Consider the following 19,956-nt stretch of genomic DNA (forward strand, 5'->3'; position numbering starts at 1 on the left):
TATCTATTCGAGAGGATTGAGGCACTTTGCATGAATTCGCATGAATCTTTATTGAACATTCCCAAAATTTCCACCAAAAGCCATTTTATAACCCAAACCGGCATCTAACAACTATGGCCTCCGGCCTCATGTAGCAAGACTGTTCTTAAAATAACTTAATGCATCAAACATGCATATAACAACTTCAAAATCTAAATCAAACCTTCTAAATCCTTCACCCACGTGCTCACTTTCGGTCAGTCTCAATTCAACCAAGTTTTAGGTAAGACCACCTAAGTAAACCTAGTAACTTCAGGCTCTAACGCCACTGCTAAGGGATCAAGCCACACGTAGCTCTTGTATCCTGGACTCCTAATATCAAATAAACCATTACCACCACACAATTACATACATTCTAATATTTATCCATCACAACCCATCAAACACAATCACAATATCCTAATATCACAAATAAAACCGCCTCGTCATGTCAACACGCTCGCATCCAGAGCTCCCTATTTATCGACGCACTCCGCCAACAGCTAATCCAAAGTCAGCTACACATTCTCAACTCCCCAGCACCACACAACCACATTCTCTAATCCAAAGACGCGTCTCACACCGGCCTCAAGCATTCTGATCGTCGGGGCCTTGCCACGATTAGCGGCTAATTGCTGCCTGTTCCAAAGCTGCGCGTGCAGGGACCACACCTGGGCTCGGTTCCAAGGCGGTGACGAGGATAAGCATGATCACAAGATGGGGCAGGTGGCGTGGGTAGTGCGATAAAATTTCAATCGCTTTGTTTACCTTTATCCATCCACACAATTTAATATATAAAATATAAATTCTACTTCTATACAAGCCTCAACCCTGGCAAAGCAGGATAATATTTTGATCAACAACGCCCAAGACCTGTCACTAAGGTCATTATAACCCTCCTAAAGATAGCTAGTCAACCCGGGGTCAAACTACCCACTTCAAACAGGCCCGCGGGGCCCACGGATAACAAGGCAAGGTCTAGGACACACGTCCTGCAAGTTTGGTCCTCGGACGGTCGGATCGCTCACGATCGCGATCGGACGTACTAAAACCCTAACCCTTTATTTCTCCGGAGTACGTCCTTTAAGCGAACCAAGGAATTTCAGGACCATCCGACGGTAGCGAACCCGGAAAATACGCGATATGCGATATCCGTTCGGAACTCTGTATCCAAAATGAGATCCGAGCATTATCCATCCAATGGGACAAAAATGCCCCTGCTTAAAGCGATTTCGCGGAAATCCTCCAAATCGTGAGCCAAGATACATACACCTAATTTGGAGTCACTTTTGTTCTTGGACATACCCCAAAAACTGACCGGAATGGCCGGAAATCACAAAAAATACATATTTCGCTACTAGCCTAATTATTAAAATGATCATGCGAAAAACAACTATATCTATAAAATATAATCAATTTAAAAACCAAAAATATTTCTAAACATGCCACTGAGCTTCTTTTTTGCGTTACAACTCAGAAGCTACGTGTCTACGAACTCATCTATTCTAGCGGTCGAATTCCCAAATATATATATATATAACTTCTCAATTCCATTTAAATTAATTAAACATGGGATAAATTTGGGGTCTTCACACGCTCAATATTCGAACGAAACAGGCTATGTCAGGCCTTGTGATAGTGAGATAAATTAGTCTACCAACTAGTCTTTTGTACTTAGTTGGATTATGCAACAATGCTCCATCTGTGGGAGTAAGTTTCAAATTATGTTCCATTATAAACTTGTCTGGGTGTGTCCTCAGAAGTCCCGAATCTTGCAAAATATCTAGTGCATATTTTCTCAGAGACATAAAAACTTTCTTGGAATGGGAGAATTCAACACCAAAAAAATATTTCAAATTTCCAAGATCTTTGACGCGGAAACGTTTAAGAATGAATGTTTTGAGATGTTCCATTTTTGAAGATCATTGCCTGTGATAAGTATGTCGTCAACATAGATAAGTACTACAGTAAATGAAGTGCCTTGAGCTTTGGTGAAAATGGAGTAATCAACCTTTGATTGTTGATAAGCAGCTTCTAAATGATGTCTGAAAAAGTGGAGAACTAGTTTCTAGAAGCCTATTTGAGTCCATAAGGGGACTTGTTGAGCCGACATACAGTGTTCTCCCTCGTCGACGAAGACCAGGAAGAGGTTCCATCTATACCACTTCAAGCAAATTGCCATGAAGAAAGACGTTTTGAACCAGTGATAGGCAATAGCAACAATTAGCAGACAACGGAGGGTGGTGAGTTTGGCTATAGGAGAAAAGGTTTCTTAGTAGTCAATGCGCTCAACTTGAGTGTATTCTTTAGCAACAAGGCGAGCTTTGTAGCACTTAATGGTGCCATCAAACCTGCATTATTGTAAACCCATTTGCAACTGATCGGTTTATGGCCAATGGGTAGAGGAACCAAACTCCAAGTGTTATTGTGTTGCAAAGCCTCTAATTATGTACTCATGGCATGTTGCCAATTTGGATCAAGGATAGCCTGAGCATATGATGTAGGTTCAGTGTGACCAGAAATGTTAGTAAGAAAAGAAGAATGTTGTCACGCCCCAACCCTCGGATTTACAAAACCTTGGGTTAAGACGTGATTCACACCTTAATTATAGAATTTAATAAAAACTATAACTAAAATGTAAAGAAAAATATTTAAATAATAAAATAAATATTTCACATAGAATATTCAATAGAAACGACAACATCTGAAACCTTAAAAATATTACATTATTTTACAAGTTATAACTACTCGAGAGTTTACTAAAGAGTAGCTCATTATTCATCCACAAGCTATAACACACTCTATAGACATACCAAAATCATCACAAGCTCTAGATTTCAAGTTCGGTACCTGCAAAATCTATTAGGAGGTGAGCGAAACCACAGCTTAGTAGGGACATAAACATTTTTACGGTAAATTGATATAATTAAATTAAGTGACATGCAATCACACAACCAAATATCATATTAATAATATTAATGCATGAATGCTCTTCATCTAATCTCGTTAATTCATATAACTTGACAAGCAGACCTACACGTCACATACCATGCTTATACCACTTGGTCGAATGCCCATTTATATGAACTAACACTCATTTCAACCATCCCATAATTCCCCTTTTGTTAGTCATCTTGTCTAACTCCCTGTCGTCAGTCCCGAACACCTAAAAATCATGTGCACAGTGGGATCCCTGAGACTTGGTACCTGCCAAGAGTTAGACTCAACTACACAAAAGACTATTTCCATTACCCTATTTTCCATATTATTTTCTCAACTCAACAACTCCAACAAATTACCATAACATGAGATAATTATGCCAATATTATTCAAATAGTTCAAAATACGTAAATATCTTATATCAAGAACATTATACAATATCACAATTAATAGAGCTCACGAAATTTAATTAGATTAATCCCCGTAAAGGCCCTCAAGAAACCCCTACCTTGAACGTAAGATAACTTTACAATCCAACACCTTGAGTTCCTCCAAAGTCTTTCTTGTTTAACGCTTTCTAATATTTTTCCTCCTCTTTCCTCTCTCTATCACTTTCTTCTTCTATAATGCGTTACCATGCATGTCCTAAAAACTAAGTTAAGGAAATGATTCCTATTTATAGTACAATAAGAGTCGGCTAAAGATGATATAGGAGGGGAAAGTCGGCATATCAACTAAGTGGTGTCAATTGGCATGCGCATATGACTGTAATGTTGCCAGCTATAAGAAAATATAGCAGGAGGTGTTCAAAGCTAAGTAAACTCAAGATATGCAGATGACAACTCACAAGGTGATTGTGCTCCTTGCTTGGCTATAAAAGAAATGAATATGTCTATCACTAATATCAATCAAAGTTGATCACTACAAACCTTAACTTAGCCACCAAGTATTAATAACATGCAGGAGTTGCAACGAAAATAAAACATATCCATATATTTATTTAAAGTATATATTCATTAGTGATAATATTTATGAAAGTATAGCACGTAATTTTTTTATATGTACATATATATATATATATAGACTTAACTATCTATGTTAATAACTAAATATTCCCCAATATATATATATATATACAGAGAGCTTCCATTGAGGATCCCTTAAATAAGCTTATTTGAGGGACACCATTGTAGGGCCCATTCCGGATTGTATTTCACTAATCCAAACCGTCTATTTTGTAGATATACATTCAAAGATCATTTCTACAAAAAATCACTTGAATCCGATATCATTTGACCATTCAATTGATTTATTGAAATTTTAGTATTTTCTTGAAGCACCGTGTTCATTGATTTTGTAGGACACAATTGGATGTCGAAATGGTTTCTGATTTGTCTAATTTTTTGTAAGGATGATCTATGAATGAAGACCTAAAAAATAGATGGTTTGGATCATTGGAAAAAAAATTATAGGGTACCCTAAAGGGCGTCCCTCAAATAAAATTATTTGAGGGATCCTCAATAGAAGGGGACTGTATATATATATATATATATATGTGTATGTGGTTTCACAAATGTGCAAAAGACAAACGGGAGTATGAAAGGAAGTGGGAAAGTGGATATCAAGTACCTGATGCAGAACAAAGCACCAAGGTTAAGTGACTAACTTGGTTGAACATGTGGTAATCTTTATGCCATACAAGAGGTTGCTTAGGGCGAAGTGACTGGCGTGGAAGGGGAACAGAAGGAGTTGGTTTGGCGGGATGGTTAGGCATTAGAGAGAATTCTAAGCGGGTGAAAAAGGCAAGGTTGGATCGGCTAGAAGAAGGGATAGGTCTGATGGGACGTGTAAGGAGGGCTGGGGTGATACGGTCGGATAAGGTTGTCAAGATTGGCGGGTCTCGTGTGCACGGGTCACGAGGTGACGCTGCCTGGAGGCGTGTCAGGTGGGCTTGGCTCAGTGGGTTGGGTGTGCTGGGCCCAGTGGTCCATCGTCACAGCCAAGAGGTGGAAAGTTGGGCTGCACAAAACTAGGAGTAGTGGGGTTGGGAATTTAGGAAAAAGGAAAAGTGTTTTCACAAAACTTGACATTACGACTTACAAGAAATTTCTTGGTCTCTAAATTGTAAAGTTTGTAACCTTTCTTACCAGTGGGGTAGCCGACAAAGACGTAACGTTGAGCACAAGGGTCAAATTTATGAGCAGGCTGCACAACCGTTGCATAACAGAGGCAACCAAAAACTCTCAAGTGATCAAATGATGGTGGGTTATTGTATAGTAGTTCAAAAGGGGATTTGGTGGATAATAGTGGGAAGGGTGGGCAGTTAATAAGATAGACAGCAGTCAAGACACATTCACCTTAGAAAGTAAGAGGTAATTGGGATTATTGGAAATGCAATGCGCGCTACAATGAGAATATGGTGATGCTTGCATTCAAGAACTTCATTTTGTTGTGAAGTGTAAACAAAGCATTGATATTTGATGCCTGTAGTTTGGAAAAAATATCTCATTGACAGAAATTTAGAACCATTGTCTACTCGGATGGCTTTAATAGTGGCATGAAACTAAGTACAAGCAAATACGACAAAGGATTTGAGAATATTTTGTGTCTCAAACTTGTGTTGCATCAGAAACAGCCATGTGCCACTAGTAAAATCATCTACAATGGTAAGAAAGAAACGTGCTCCTGAATGTGTGGGAACTTTGTGTGGACCCTAGATATCACAATGTAACAAATCAAAAGCAGCATGTGTTTTTATGTAAATGTGTGGGAACGTTTATGATCAGTGTTCTTTAATAAATGTTTTAATTGTGTAAATGAAATGTTAGCGTGATCCAGTTGGTAATCAAGTGCCTGTAGTTGTACACATTCCAAAAATTTTGCGGTTTGAAAAGTGGCTGAGAGAGTGGATGACGTACAAAGAATTTGTTTGTTTCTTACTCGGGGGGTTGTATCCCCTACAATTTACTATGCAGCTTTGCTATATATTTTTTTTCTGTTTTAGAAATAATGCAGTTATAATAACTATAGAATTTGGTTGTTTTCTTTTGGGATTTATGCATTTCGATTTGAACAATGATGAAATTGGAATGTCATGAAATGTAGATAAAGATTCATATAAGTTTTCTAAGCATACAATTTATGAAACCTCCTACATGTGTGCATGAGCAGGAGCGCGAATCTATTTAAGAAATCTCGGAGAACATCAAGGCTCATTCAAATACCCTTGAGACTTTCCGGGAGGATCACTCTGGCCAAGCTGCATCAATTGAAGAGAGGGCACGGGATACCTTCCAAAACCAGTATGCAGTAAGCTGTTTTTTCTCACAACTTGTCATTATGATGATGAGGATTAATGTACTTATCACTCATGATTATCTTCAGGAAGTGGATATACTTTGTGCCTGATATGTAAGAAAAGTAACTGAGACTGGAAATTTATCCCACTGGTTTAGTATACATGCGCATTTGCAATTCAGTTCATGAGTTTGGTGATTAATATGTAGGATTATGAACCTAGTGGGTCTACACCCGAAAAGACTGAGCCAGAAGTTCCAAGCAAGGGCACGATCGAGTCATTTCGAGCCATGCCTATGGAAGCTCTTGTTGAGGAATTCCGGGAAAACCATTCATACGAATCATTTGCCAGATAACACTTCGGTCTATAGATAATAAGGTTGTATCTATTTCAAGCATATCCTGTCGTAAAGCTTAACGAAAAAACAAACATCCAACTCTAATCCAATAAGGAAAACAACTCCAAATACTCATAGATATCTTCATGCAACCGTCTGGATTGCTATATATAGATAACCCAAGGCCTATTTATCCCAAAATATTTCCCGATCTTTTTCAATCTAGTTCCTTCCCCTTGATACATTCTCTGCAGGCTCTAATGGATACTATGTTCAATAAAAAGTTGGCTCTGGTTTTCGTCTTTGTTGCTTCTGTTTTTCTGGTCATAAACAACAATGGAGTTGGGGCCTCACACAACATATACTCCAGGCTTCAGAATGCTGCTGCCGTTGAGGTGAACCAACTCCATAGAACTGGGTATCACTTTCAACCTCCCAAGCACTGGATTAACGGTAAGCACAATACGAATACGAACTGTGTTTTATATAAATTCTATCATCCCTTTAACCATTGATTATTAATGTTACACTCACTCACTTTAATCTTGTGTTTTTTTCCATGCCGGCCAATATTCTGATAATTACCAACAGACCCAAATGGTGAGTACTCTTTCCCCCACATTGAATTCATGTAAATTTGGAATTAGTGCTTAATTATTGAAGACTTTTTGCCACCTTTTTTTTCCCCCCAAAAAAATCTAGAAATATAACCCTCAAATTAATTTCTCTTTTGCAAATTTACAGCACCCATGTACTTCAATGGTATCTACCACTTGTTCTACCAGTACAACCCCAAAGGTGCAGTGTGGGGCAACATTGTGTGGGCTCACTCAGTATCTAAAGATCTCATCAACTGGGAAGCCCTCCCCCCGGCCATATACCCTTCCAAACCCTTTGACATAAACGGCACTTGGTCCGGCTCCGCCACCATTCTCCCAGGCAACAAGCCCATCATCCTCTACACAGGACTTGACGCGGACAAGCGTCAGATCCAAAACTATGCCGTTCCTGCCAATTACTCCGACCCCTTCCTTCGTGAATGGATCAAACCCGATGACAACCCCCTAGTAGTCCCTAGCCAGGAGATGAACTCGAGCCAATTTCGTGACCCAACAACTGCATGGTGGCATAATGGTCATTGGAGGATTTTGGTGGGTGGCAAGAGAAAGCATAGAGGGATGGCTTGGTTGTATAGAAGTATTGATTTCAAGTACTGGGTGAAGGCCAAGCACCCTCTTCACTCTGCTCCCGAAACTGGCATGTGGGAGTGCCCCGACTTTTTTCCTTTGGCATTGAATGGGAGGAGTGGAGTGGACACATCAAAAGTTGGTGAGGATGTGAAACATATTTTGAAAGTGAGCCTTGATGAGACTAGGTATGAGTACTATACACTTGGGAAATATTTTCCGGAGAAAGATAGGTATGTGCCTGATAATACTTCGGTGGATGGTCGAGCTGGGTTGCGATTGGATTATGGAAACTTTTATGCTTCCAAGACTTTCTTTGATCCTTCAAAGAATAGGAGGATTTTGTGGGGTTGGGCTAACGAGTCAGATGCTGCTGACGATGATAAAGCTAAGGGATGGGCTGGAGTTCAGGTACATGATTTATTTTGTATTTTTTTTCATTCGATTAAGGACATGTTCCGGGATTGAGATTGAGTTGGATTATGAGGTAAAATTGGATTGGAGAGCATAACACTAATCCAATGATATGTTGGATTGAAGTGTGTTATTTACATGGCCTAACATGATTTGACATAATCTCATCCAAGTGAAAACAAACTCTTTGGTGGGATTCATAATCCAATCAGATTTGGGTCTAGTAGTATTAGACATAATCAAATCCATGTTGTTTTAAGACCACCAAACATCTTACTAGGATTGTGAATTGCTTCCAATCATATAATCCAACTCACCAACTGATCCCATAGTTTTATTTCTCCTTACTTTGTATAGCAATTATATATGTGCACTACCATATATACTAAGATGGCTTCATTTTTTGGATTGTTATAATTTTGTAGACAATTCCAAGGGTGGTGTGGCTAAGCCCCGACGCTAAACAAGTGGTGCAATGGCCTATCAAAGAATTAGAAACTTTGAGGGGGCAAAAGGTGGACATGAGCAATCAAAATGTGGAACAGGGACAGCATGTTGAAGTAAAAGGAATAACTGCTGCTCAGGCCGACGTTGAAGTTACCTTCTCCTTGGGGAGTTTGGACAAAGCCGAGGAGTTTGATCCTAATTGGGCCAACCTCGATGCCCAAACCGTCTGCAGCCTAAGGCGTTCAGATGTTCCAGGTGGCGTCGGTCCATTCGGGCTCTTGACACTGGCTTCTCAAAACCTGGAGGAGTTTATTCCTGTCTTCTTTAGAGTTTTTAAAACAAAAGAGAATAAGCATAAGGTTCTCATGTGCTCTGACTCAAAAAGGTTTGTCTTTGTCCTACTCTTCTTAATTTATTATCGAAAAATGATAGTAATTTATAATATCTGATACATTGTTGATATTTGATAACATCGACCTACTTCCATTTTTCTGTACTCACCGTGGAACTATTCCTTCACATTGGTTAACCCTTAATTTTATTGGATGTGACAGTTCTTCATTGAGGCCGTTTAATGAAAAGTTGTATAGACCATCATTTGCTGGCTTTGTAGATGTAGATTTATCTGCTGATAAGAAGATTTCATTGAGGAGTTTGGTGAGAAAACTTAAGCCCTTCACTTCCTTTCTCAATTTTGTACCTCATTTATATTAATTAATGAATTAATAACCAATTTGTAACTTTTTTTTTTCCTTTTCTGCAGATTGATCATTCGGTTGTTGAAAGTTTTGGAGCTGGAGGAAAAACATGCATCACATCAAGGGTTTATCCCACACTAGCCGTTAACGATGCTGCACACTTGTTCGTCTTCAACAATGGAACTGAGCCTGTTACTGTCCAGACGCTCACCGCATGGAGTATGAATGCTCCTCAACAGATGAACCAAAACTTAGAATTCTGAGCATATATAGAATGTTTAGGATTTAATCTCAAGAAAATTTATGCTTGGTTTAATTAATCATGTACTTATATTGTAACATTTCTTCATTAATGAAGTTGATTTTCGAATCAAAGAAAGGAAAAAGGAGAAAGAATTAATGCATATTAAGGCACAAAATATATGTCTTTAAACTCCTGATTGTGAATTCATGTTTGCCTTGTTGCTCAAAACAGAGGCCCAACTAAAGCAACAACACACTTCTGGAACCCACAATTTTTTCCACAAAATAAGTTTTTCACCTTTGTGATTTGAAACCTACCCTTATGTATAAAATAAGTTTTTCAATAAAAACTGTTAAAATTTGAATGGAAAACACACAAAAAGAAGAAACTCATGGTTGAGGAAGTTTCATAACTAAAATTTCTCTCCACCCAAAATGGAGGTTGAAATTATAAAAAAACCCAACACCAAAAACACTTTATAAACACACCCAAAACCCATCATTACACACACTCAAAACCCATTTATAAACACACAATCAAAAAAGTTGACGAATTTTGGGGTTGATTTTGGGTGTGTTTCTATGTTTAAATAGTGCTTGGTTTTTTTTATAAATACATGTCTAGGATTGGGTTTATTTATAAATTTGTAAAAAAAAAAACAGATAAATATTTTTTAAAATTAATGAACATTCTAATTGAATGAAAAAGTTAAAAGATAAAAAGAAACTATTATAAAAAAATAAAAAATAAAAACCCAAACCCATTACACCATCTCTCTCTCTCTCTCTCTAACCCAAAACCCAGTCCCCTCCTGGCCAAAACAACGCCCCCATCCTTACCCAATCATCACCATTTCTCTCCAATTCAAAACTCCACTGCGCATCGTGCTTCTCATTCTCTCTCCTCCTTCGATTCCATACCTAAAAACCCATCTCCTCTTCACTCACCAAAAAAAGAGTAAACAGATTTTTTTTATTTAAAAAAAAAAAAAAACTAACGTTAATTTTGTGGGAGATGTTAAAATTTTCTCTTAATTTTTTTAACAAAGTGGAAACAAAAGCTAGTTTGTCCAATGCATTTAATAAGGGTAAATTTGGAAAACAAAAGATGCATTGTCAAATGTATTAATGACATTGTTTTAAGTGTAGATAAAGTAGCACATGTCATAAAGAGAAGGTTAGAGAGAGGTTGCTAGCAGTTAGGGGAATTATTTTGGCATTCAAGTATTTTTTATTTTTTTTTGGGGGTGCAAAAGGCGTCAATATATTATTGAATAGGATCGTTTGACTAACAAAGTAGCCTATTCTCCTCCGTATAACCGATACAAAAAGAAATTAAAGGGCTAAACTCAAATTTTCACCCTCCAAAATACAACTATTCAGAGAAATTTTTCCTCCAACCTTGAGGACTTTCATAATTTGAGTCTGCAACTTTATTAAATTATAAAGAGTAATTTTTGCTATTACATGATTTATTTTTTTGAACATAAAATTTTTTGTTCAAATTGGTGGGTATTTATAGAGTTTAGGATATGTTTTGAGGTTGATCGTTAGACTTTGATCCAGCCAAAATTTAATATCAGCCGTTGACAAAGTAGCCATTTTATATGCAGCCTCAATTTTTAAGTTGCCTAGGCTTTGACTCCTTGGGGTAGTAATCATTTGCTAAGTATGAGAAATGGTTTGGACTGGAATCTGATGAAATTCCACCCCAAGAATGGAGAGCACATGGTCTTAGTGTTTTTTATAATTATTAAATCTTCATTATCCATATAACCGGTGGAGATTGAAATGTGTGAACAAATATATTAATTTTAAATTACTAAAGTGGAAGAGGGCGCACGTTTTCAAAAAAAACGTCTACATAATCATCATTTATTGACACCAAGAAATTTGACAAAACTGAAATAAAATACAAATGAGTTAGAATTTTCGTGGAGTAAATTAGAATTTTCGTGGAGTAAATATGACTTTTTTACTGAAAGTAGTATAACGTGCATGATGGGGATGATGACACATGCATGGATGTGCAATCTCTACCCTCTTTTTTCCAACTCCATGAAAAAGGAAATGAACGCGGTAGGTAAACTTGAAACTTCAACGATATAAAAATAAATAAATAAAATAAAAGTGAACACTTTTTCTTTCCTATATATATAACATAGAAGAAATATATTTGCAATTCTGTCGAAAACTAGTCCTAGTGAGAAAATGGCAGCCAGTGTTGATGCAAGTTCAAGCTCATATGATCGCATGAAGGAAGTGAAGGAATTTGACGAGTCAAAGATGGGAGTCAAAGGCCTCTCCGATTCCGGCATCACTTCCATCCCTCAAATTTTTGTCCACGACCCTCAAACCCTATCCGACCTCAAACCCTCCTCCAACCCAACTGCCGCTGTCATACCCACCATCGACCTCTCCCACATCACCTCCCCTGCCCACCGCCCCGATATCGTTGACCAGGTCAAAGCCGCCGCGAAAACCTTTGGCTTCTTCCAGGTCACCAACCACGGGGTGCCCGTCTCATTCCTAGACGAGACAGTGAACTCGGTCAAAGCTTTCCACGAGCAGCCCCTTGAGGTGAAAGCCAAGTACTACAAGCGAGATGAAGGAAAGGGAGTTATGTATGCCAGCAACAACGACTTGTACCGTACAACCGCCGCCAGCTGGCACGACTCGCTGCAGATGTGGATGGGGCCGGAGCCGCCCAACGTGGAGGAGATCCCGGAGGTGTGCAGGGAAGAGTTGGTTGAATGGGATTTGCATGCAACCAAGGTGGCTGATGACGTTATGGAGTTGCTCTCGGAAGGGTTAGGTTTGGAGCGTGGGAGGTTTAAGGAGCTGACGTTTTCGGATTCAAGGGCGCTTGTGGGGCACTGCTATCCTTACTGTCCTCAGCCTGATCTGACGGTAGGGATTAAGGCGCATACGGATCCCGGGATCTTGACGGTCTTGTTGCAAAACCATGTGCCGGGGTTGCAGGTTAGGCATGAGAATGAGTGGTTGGATGTGAAGCCTGTGCCTGGTGGTTTGATCATTAACGTTGGAGATTTTCTTCAGGTAAATTCAACTCTGAATCTAATATTTTGATTGATAATCTAACAACATAACACATGTAAAACTCTAATACACCGATGCGGCATGCCGATCTAGTGTGGGTTTATAATCTGGTTGGATTCAATAGATTTGCATCGTCATTTCGTACTTACGGTATAGGATACACACCATAACTTTGTTTTTTCTTAACAAGCGGTCTCTTTCTTATTAAAAGAAATAATAATAAAAGTTTAAGCTTTTGTTTTGTTATTTCAATAAAGCATGAAAGTGAAGGGAGTATCAAATCTTATCTTCTTGTTAAAATAATAAGTAAAATGGACTTCCAATTAATTAACTTTCTCATGGTAACTATATTTTGTCAAAGTTTGGTTGGGTCCAAATAAGACTCTGTGTTTGTGGTGAGGCTGCAGATAATCTCAAATGGGGAGTATAAAAGTGTGCAGCACAGAGTGCTGGCCAACTCCAGGAAGGAATCTCGGATTTCAATTGTGATATTTTTCAACCTAGCCAAATGGAGGGAAGATGGTTACTGTGGCCCTCTTCCAGAGCTTCTGTCACCTCACAACCCGCCAATTTATCGAGACTTCACGCCCCAAGAATTCCTTGAAAATTTCTATGGTAAAGGAATAGATACCAAGTCTCTGATTCAGAAAATCACAATACGAAACTGATATCCATCTATCTGTTTCCATCGTGATATTAAACTATTCATTCGTGAGGTATGCGTAATTATAGTGTGGTACTGTAATACAATCACGTGCGCTATGCGTAATTATAGTGTGTGCGCTATGCGTAATTATAGTGTGGTACTGTAATAATACAATCACATGTATAACTATATTCTATTAACAATATAGCGTTGAGTTTTTTCAATATCTTGGAAGGGCCTGTGCTTTTCTTTCTTGGTATTTTGAGGCCCATCCATTTGCAAGGGTTTAAGATTCTAATAGATCATGCAGAATATGTAACAAAGAAAAAAATGTGCACTCGAATTTTACAATAAAACATAACAAAATGGAATAGGTAAGGATTGAGGCACCAGGAGACCTCAAATACAACTTACAAGGGTTAAAAGAAAAAGGGCTGAATAGCGAGGGAAAAAATGGGTCAGTCTCAGATGTTGGGAGCAGTTGGAACTAGTAAGAAACCAGCTCTTCCTCGGACGTCCAAATTGAGCAAATGGATTATAATACCACTTAATGACGACCACCAAAGAGAAAACATTTCCTTCAGTTTTCTTTCGGGAATCAACATAAACCGAAAGGGAAATGTAACATCCCAAGTCTTAAACACGACTGAATAAAGACTTGACATTTCCTTTTCAATTAGGTAGGCTATTGACATTGGAAATTTAACAATGCCATAGCTAAAAAAATGAAACTGGCCAAGCAAAGGAAAAGAAAAAACCTAGCTGCATTCACATCACACAAAGCTCGACCGAAAGGAAAATTCAAGCAGCATCTGGAAACCAGATAACAAGGCAAATATAAACCAAGAGACCAAAATTATCCCAAAATTCATATATCTTAATATAAACTGCACTTGTTTAACTCCAAATACAAAGCAAATGACTTAACCGAATTGCAAAATTCGAACTCCAGTCTAGACAAGGGGAAAATTACTAGAACAATAGTCTATTTGACCTTCTTCTTTGGCCTCAACTGCAAGAAAACGAAAAAACACAGCTTCAGTTCAGAACAGAAAGAGATCCTAAGCAATCAATCATAAACTTATGCAATTCTCTGATCAAACTTCAAATGCTAAATAAATAAAAACTAAACATGTCCAAGGAAAGATAAAAGTACCTGGTTGCTGTGGCCACACTTCTTCTTCCTACAGTTCACTGCCCTTGGATGCAGCCGAGCATAACATCTAAAAAACCAGAAAATATATAAAATTAGATGCGCGTGGGACAATCATACAACATCAAATATTGACAGACCAATCAGGGAAATATGGAAATAAAATTGGAAGCCACAATACCATACATTGAACATAAGTGCAACACTATAGAGCATTTGATTCAACATGAACCTCTACTCTCTTCATGCAGAAAGTTTTCACACAATTTGGTTAGCCCAAATCTAGTAAGAAAATTTAACAAGACCAACATTTTGACCCACCCATGATATCAACTTAAAATAATTTATGTCAGCTGTTAAAGTTAAAGAGTGGAATAAACGTTGAAACATGCATAAACTTAATTCATTCCAGCAGAAAAAGGAGTTTAAGTAATTGTCCCAAAAGTTAAGCTCATGAGCTGCCGCAACCTTAGAATGATGCCCCACCACACCCACAAGATTAACTCACACTAAATGGATCCAGCCAACAAATCTGACGAGTGGAGGTAGAAATGGGAACCAAATTTATGAATATATTTAAAGAAATTAATTAATATCACAAACGGTTAGCTTAAATTAGTTAAGCCAACTTACTCTGCCCTATTCGCATATCAAATCTCAATTAACTATAGGACCAAAATGCAGCAAGTGTTTCACATAGCTATGATATACAGGGTTTACAAAGAAAATATAATAATAACAAAATAATGTCCCACTCATGAAAATCAGCTGCAAGTGATTGAGCCCAGCTGACAAAGTTAAGAGAATGGAAATTTGTATTGGGACAAGTATAACCTCAATTACACATTATCAAAAAAGGAGGCTAAGTAATTGTCCCATAAGTTTTCTAAATCAAAATTTAGAACTAAATCAATAACAGCCTACGACAAGAAAACCCAAAAAAAATCTCAGTAATTCACATCATTTACACATAAACAAACAGATTTGAGATGAAAAAGAACATTACTTTCTGCAAATCATTTTGTCCTGGTTGTACTTGCGAGCCAAAGCCATCAAAGAAGGCTCAATAATACCTCCACGGAGCCTCAGAACAAGATGAAGAGTCGATTCTGAAACAAACAGAGCAACCAAATTAGACTCCATAATCAAAAATCAAACCAATCAATCCAAAAACCCAGATAAGAAAAAGGAAAACTGACCTTTCTGGATGTTATAGTCAGCCAAGGTGCGGCCATCTTCAAGCTGCTTGCCAGCAAAAATCAAACGCTGCTGGTCTGGTGGAATGCCCTCCTTGTCTTGGATCTTGGCCTTGACATTGTCGATGGTGTCGCTGCTCTCGACCTCGAGAGTGATGGTCTTCCCGGTTAGGGTTTTCACGAAAATCTGCATCTTGCTCTGCCTCCGTCTGAGACTCAGTGAGAGGCGGAAATGGCTTCGTCAGGGTTTTATAATCTTTGTTTCTAGGGTTTCATTTCGCTACGAGACAGGGCTTGACCCGAACGGACCCGATGTAGTTGGGCCGGTTGCTTAGAAGCGTAACTAATCTGGATTGGGCCCTATTTTGAGAATTCTACACTTGCACTAGATTTCAACATTTTTCTTTTTAGAACCATTCTTTTTCTTCAAATGATCAATATTGCTAGTGACACCATTTTATTACACTGAACTTTTGGACACCAATTCATGTAGCAGTTTTTCGTTTGCTACGAGTAAATAAGGTTAACAGTTATTCCTATCCTGGTATCCCCCGGACTTTAAGAGCATGTCCAGCAGCGCTACCAATTCAGCCCGGCAAGCCCTGGGTCCCACCAGCCAAAGGCAAGCCCAAGGGCAGATCATGTCTGGGCTCAAGCCCGAAGGCGCTGACATTAGTGGTGAGGTCACGCTTATGTCAGCGAGTAAAAAAAAACCAAAAAATTATGGATGTTGTCCTTATAAATATATAACAATTTTATTCACTTTTCACACCAAATCCTCATACAAACTCTTCTCCTTCCAATATTTGTAAATTGTAATCATTTTTTTTCTTGCATTTGTAAATTGTTTATATTTTCTTCCATATTTATTTTTTTCTTGCATAATCATTTTATTTCTTGCATTTCTAAATTGTTTATATTTTGTTGCATATTCTTTTTCTTTTTTTTTATTTGCCTTTGCCCTTACCTTTTGGGATGGAACCATAAAAGGCAAGGCTGATACTATACACGTGAATAGTAACAGCCCTTACCTTGTCTTTGCCTTAGCCTTACATGCTCTAATGAGCCAATGCGTAAGTCTTATAAAACACAATAAGTTTAGTCCTAGAATACCGAACAATGACTCGGTCACTTTTTCAATTTAATTGAAACAATCCAATCAAGTTCAACACACCAGCGTATAGAGAGAAATGGGAGTATTTAATTTGTCTCTAACATTACTATTGGACTGAGAAGCTTAGTAATTGTATGTCCTGCTCAACCACAGGTAGTGAAATTAACACTGCTCTAGTAGAATTTTTGTGTAAGCGTCCCTTTCGTTCTTTTATCCTCACACACGGTAAGGTTTCGTTAAACTTGACAGCCTTCAGTGTTTAGATTTCATGATTATTTCAGTGGCTACCTATTTTCTAATTAATAGCATCCGATTATTTCAGCTCAATAAGGAACAAAACATAGAATCCAGCATCCGATTAAAAACCTTGAAGAAACAAGTGAATAACAGCATTTGATGTGTAAAGCTCAAATGATAATTGTCAACCAAATCAAATTCTAGTTCTCTTTTCCGGCACAATAATCTAACTAGGTTTGAAACTACATCCGAGCCGATAACAAGGCTGATAATAATTTTTTTTATCCAAAACAGAAATATCCCAGAAACCACATCGCCAGCAAAAACCACACAATTGAAAGCAATCACAACCTTCTTCCCCTTCTGCCACCCTTTCTACGAGTGCTGTCAGTGGGAATTGGAGTCACATCCTCTGCCAAAACAGGGAAAAAAAAAAACATCAAGAACTGCACTCAGGATTGAAAATTACAAAACCAGCACCTCAAATGTTTAACTTAGAAACCCAAAGTAATTATCGTATATCAGGCATGAGCTCTAAGTGCTTTACATAGGTCCTCTAAAAGCAGCAAAGCCATAAGACCAAATTTCCAGAATTACCAATCATCACTTGGGCGTTCAAAGCATCAGGAGAGGCACAGAACACATTTAAAACCAATAGTGGGAGAAAAGGGTAAAAAAGATATGGATGCATAATAAATTTAGCAAGGCAGACAGAAATAAAACAGCAAAGGAAATTACCAATACGACCAATTCTCATGCCAGAACGAGCCAGGGCTCTGAGTGCGGATTGGGCACCAGGACCAGGAGTCTTAGTCTTGTTCCCTCCAGTAGCCCGGAGCTTTATATGTAAAGCAGTAATGCCAAGCTCCTGCAAAATCAGTACTAAGAGTCAAGAAGCAGTTTTCTGCATAATATCAAATTACCATCAACAAGCGGGGTAATGCAGTAGCCAATTGACATAATCATCCACCAAGGCATATAATTCAAAGTATACAACTGAAAACCAGTAGACGGAAAACATGCAGACCTTGCACCGTTGAGAAACATCCTGAGCCGCAAGCATGGCTGCATATGGTGATGATTCATCTCTATCAGCTTTCACCTTCATACCACCTGCATTTGGGAAAAAGGTGATAAGGTATTATAGCAACAGCAGAGGCATAATCAAAAGAAAATTATCTTTGAAATGCCAGGACTAAATTGCCCGGTTTATGAAGAACATTAACAATGAAGAAAAAAAAACAAATACATTAATATTTGAGCACCCATCATTCATACATTCATACACATCACTAGTTTTGATGAAAAAGCTCTACAATTAATTATGGGTTGACTCAATTACTGGGGGGAATTCCAACCATGTAATTCCAAAGCAAAAAATACCAAAACATGATTTCAATTAACAAAAGAGAAGTTGAATATTATACCAGTGATGCGAACAAGTGTCTCCCTTCCAGACAGGTCAGTTACATGCTGCAATTAGAAAACAAGAAATTTATATATAACTTAAACTACAAGTAATCATGGTTACAAGATAAAAGAAGAATATGATAGTGCTTACAATGAATGTATCATTAAATGAGGCAAAAATATGAGCAACACCAAAAGCATGCTCTCCATCCCGGAGAGCAGGTCCGAGAGTGACATTTTCCTCCTTGGACTCCCTGGTCTTCCTTCTCGACTACAAAACCAATTGAAAGAAGAAAAAAAAAATCAAAACTTCATACAAGTAATTGAATGGTTCTAAGCTTAATCCATAGTAGAAATGATAAAGCGCATCGGAAAATTATATTATAAACAAGATCAAAATACAAAGTTGCTGATAAATCTACTCCTCTGAAAAAATACACCACGAAAGTTGAATCATGTTGTGTTTGGTTGGCGAGAAAAGAGAGAAAAAAAAGTCCATGTTCTTTTCATATTTTGCTTTCACTTTCTGGGCAGCCCCATAGAATGTAAATACCATAAAATACTGATGGATCAGGAAGAGAGGAAAATGGGATGAAGCAGATGCAACAGAAAGCAGAGATGAAGAGAAAGTTGCTTACCATGGCTACAAGCAGGCGATTACTTAGAGGTTATTCACAACTGTGGCGCTCAAGCTCAGCGCTTTCAAAACCCTCTGCCTGCCGAGATGAGATGGCTATATCTCTTGTTGAGATTTATAGTTAGGGTTTCTCTATGGGTTCTGAAATGACCTGATTACCCTTTTAATTCCTAATTGTATAGTTTCTCTACCATACTACACCACTTTGTTTTCTTTTTCTTTCTTTTTTTTAGTGATGAAATAAAATACTACAAAAACCTTTTGCAAAAAAATATAAAGAAACACTAATTTTGTATTTTTATTTTTAACAATTATGGTTTGCTTTATGGCATTGAGATAGGGCTATTATAGAATAGAAGTTGTAACACCCCGACTCCAATTATTTCATATTTTAATTTAATTAAGAGAAAATATTAATTTACTCTTGGGTTAAGGGTAATTTTGGTCAATTTCTTATCCGGGAAGATTTTGGGACCACGAGTGGTTTGGTTGCGTAGGTGGTACTGAGACGAAACCGTAGACAGGCGGTAGGCTTGAATCGAGATTTAACGAAATTTTGGTGATCAAAACAAGTTCGGTGGCGAAACCGTAAATATTTTGAAAAGTTTGGAGTAAAAATCAGATTTTTCCAATTTTCACCTCACTCTCTCTCTCTCTCTCCCGCGTCTTCTCCTCCCTTGCGATTTTCCCCCTCCTTGTCACTGCTCATCGGATCGGAAAACTCCTCACACCACCACCTCCGACCACCCGTCCGACGAGACCGGTTCCGTTCAACCGCCACCTCTCCCTCTCTCTTCCCGCCAAGATAGCTCCAGAACCTTCGGGATTCGCGAAAACGCAGAAAAGCTGCCGGAATCGATGGAACTTCCACCACTGATCTCTCCACCACCACCATTTTCGACGGGTAAGGTGAGGTTTCTC

The 19,956-nt window shown here is 38.2% G+C and overlaps 4 protein-coding genes and 1 non-coding gene across 5 annotated transcripts; 2 read left to right on the forward strand and 3 right to left on the reverse strand.

Annotated features, from left to right (window-relative positions):
- The first annotated feature begins 7,342 nt into the window (after positions 1-7,342).
- On the forward strand, positions 7,343-9,729 carry LOC103341882 (beta-fructofuranosidase, insoluble isoenzyme 1-like). The gene is made up of 4 exons (XM_016796593.2): positions 7,343-8,191; positions 8,620-9,026; positions 9,196-9,298; positions 9,405-9,729. The coding sequence occupies exons 1-4, from the start codon at positions 7,343-7,345 to the stop codon at positions 9,600-9,602; spliced, it is 1,557 nt and encodes a 518-aa protein (XP_016652079.1). The 3' UTR covers positions 9,603-9,729.
- A 2,028-nt stretch (positions 9,730-11,757) lies between these two features.
- Positions 11,758-13,512, forward strand: LOC103341752 (1-aminocyclopropane-1-carboxylate oxidase homolog 4-like). The gene is made up of 2 exons (XM_008245300.2): positions 11,758-12,642; positions 13,050-13,512. Exons 1-2 carry the CDS (start codon positions 11,794-11,796, stop codon positions 13,308-13,310), a joined length of 1,110 nt encoding a protein of 369 aa, XP_008243522.2. The 5' UTR covers positions 11,758-11,793; the 3' UTR covers positions 13,311-13,512.
- A 632-nt stretch (positions 13,513-14,144) lies between these two features.
- LOC103341751 (60S ribosomal protein L40-1) lies at positions 14,145-15,871 on the reverse strand. Its single transcript, XM_008245299.3, has 4 exons — positions 15,641-15,871; positions 15,448-15,550; positions 14,445-14,511; positions 14,145-14,300 (listed from the first exon to the last, which is right to left on the reverse strand). The coding sequence occupies exons 1-4, from the start codon at positions 15,828-15,830 to the stop codon at positions 14,274-14,276; spliced, it is 387 nt and encodes a 128-aa protein (XP_008243521.1). The 5' UTR covers positions 15,831-15,871; the 3' UTR covers positions 14,145-14,273.
- On the reverse strand, positions 15,186-15,286 carry LOC148914709 (small nucleolar RNA snoR99). The gene has a single exon (XR_016123017.1). It is a non-coding gene; the product is annotated as a small nucleolar RNA snoR99 (small nucleolar RNA).
- Positions 15,872-17,078: 1,207 nt separating the features above from the next.
- LOC103341750 (small ribosomal subunit protein uS11x) lies at positions 17,079-19,168 on the reverse strand. Its single transcript, XM_008245298.2, has 6 exons — positions 19,037-19,168; positions 18,550-18,669; positions 18,416-18,461; positions 18,016-18,101; positions 17,727-17,856; positions 17,079-17,400 (listed from the first exon to the last, which is right to left on the reverse strand). Exons 1-6 carry the CDS (start codon positions 19,037-19,039, stop codon positions 17,333-17,335), a joined length of 453 nt encoding a protein of 150 aa, XP_008243520.2. The 5' UTR covers positions 19,040-19,168; the 3' UTR covers positions 17,079-17,332.
- Between the last annotated feature and the right edge of the window lie 788 nt (positions 19,169-19,956).

Source organism: Prunus mume, linkage group LG8, assembly GCF_029339155.1.
Source record: "Prunus mume cultivar Tortuosa linkage group LG8, ASM2933915v1, whole genome shotgun sequence".
NCBI lineage: Eukaryota > Viridiplantae > Streptophyta > Magnoliopsida > Rosales > Rosaceae > Prunus > Prunus mume.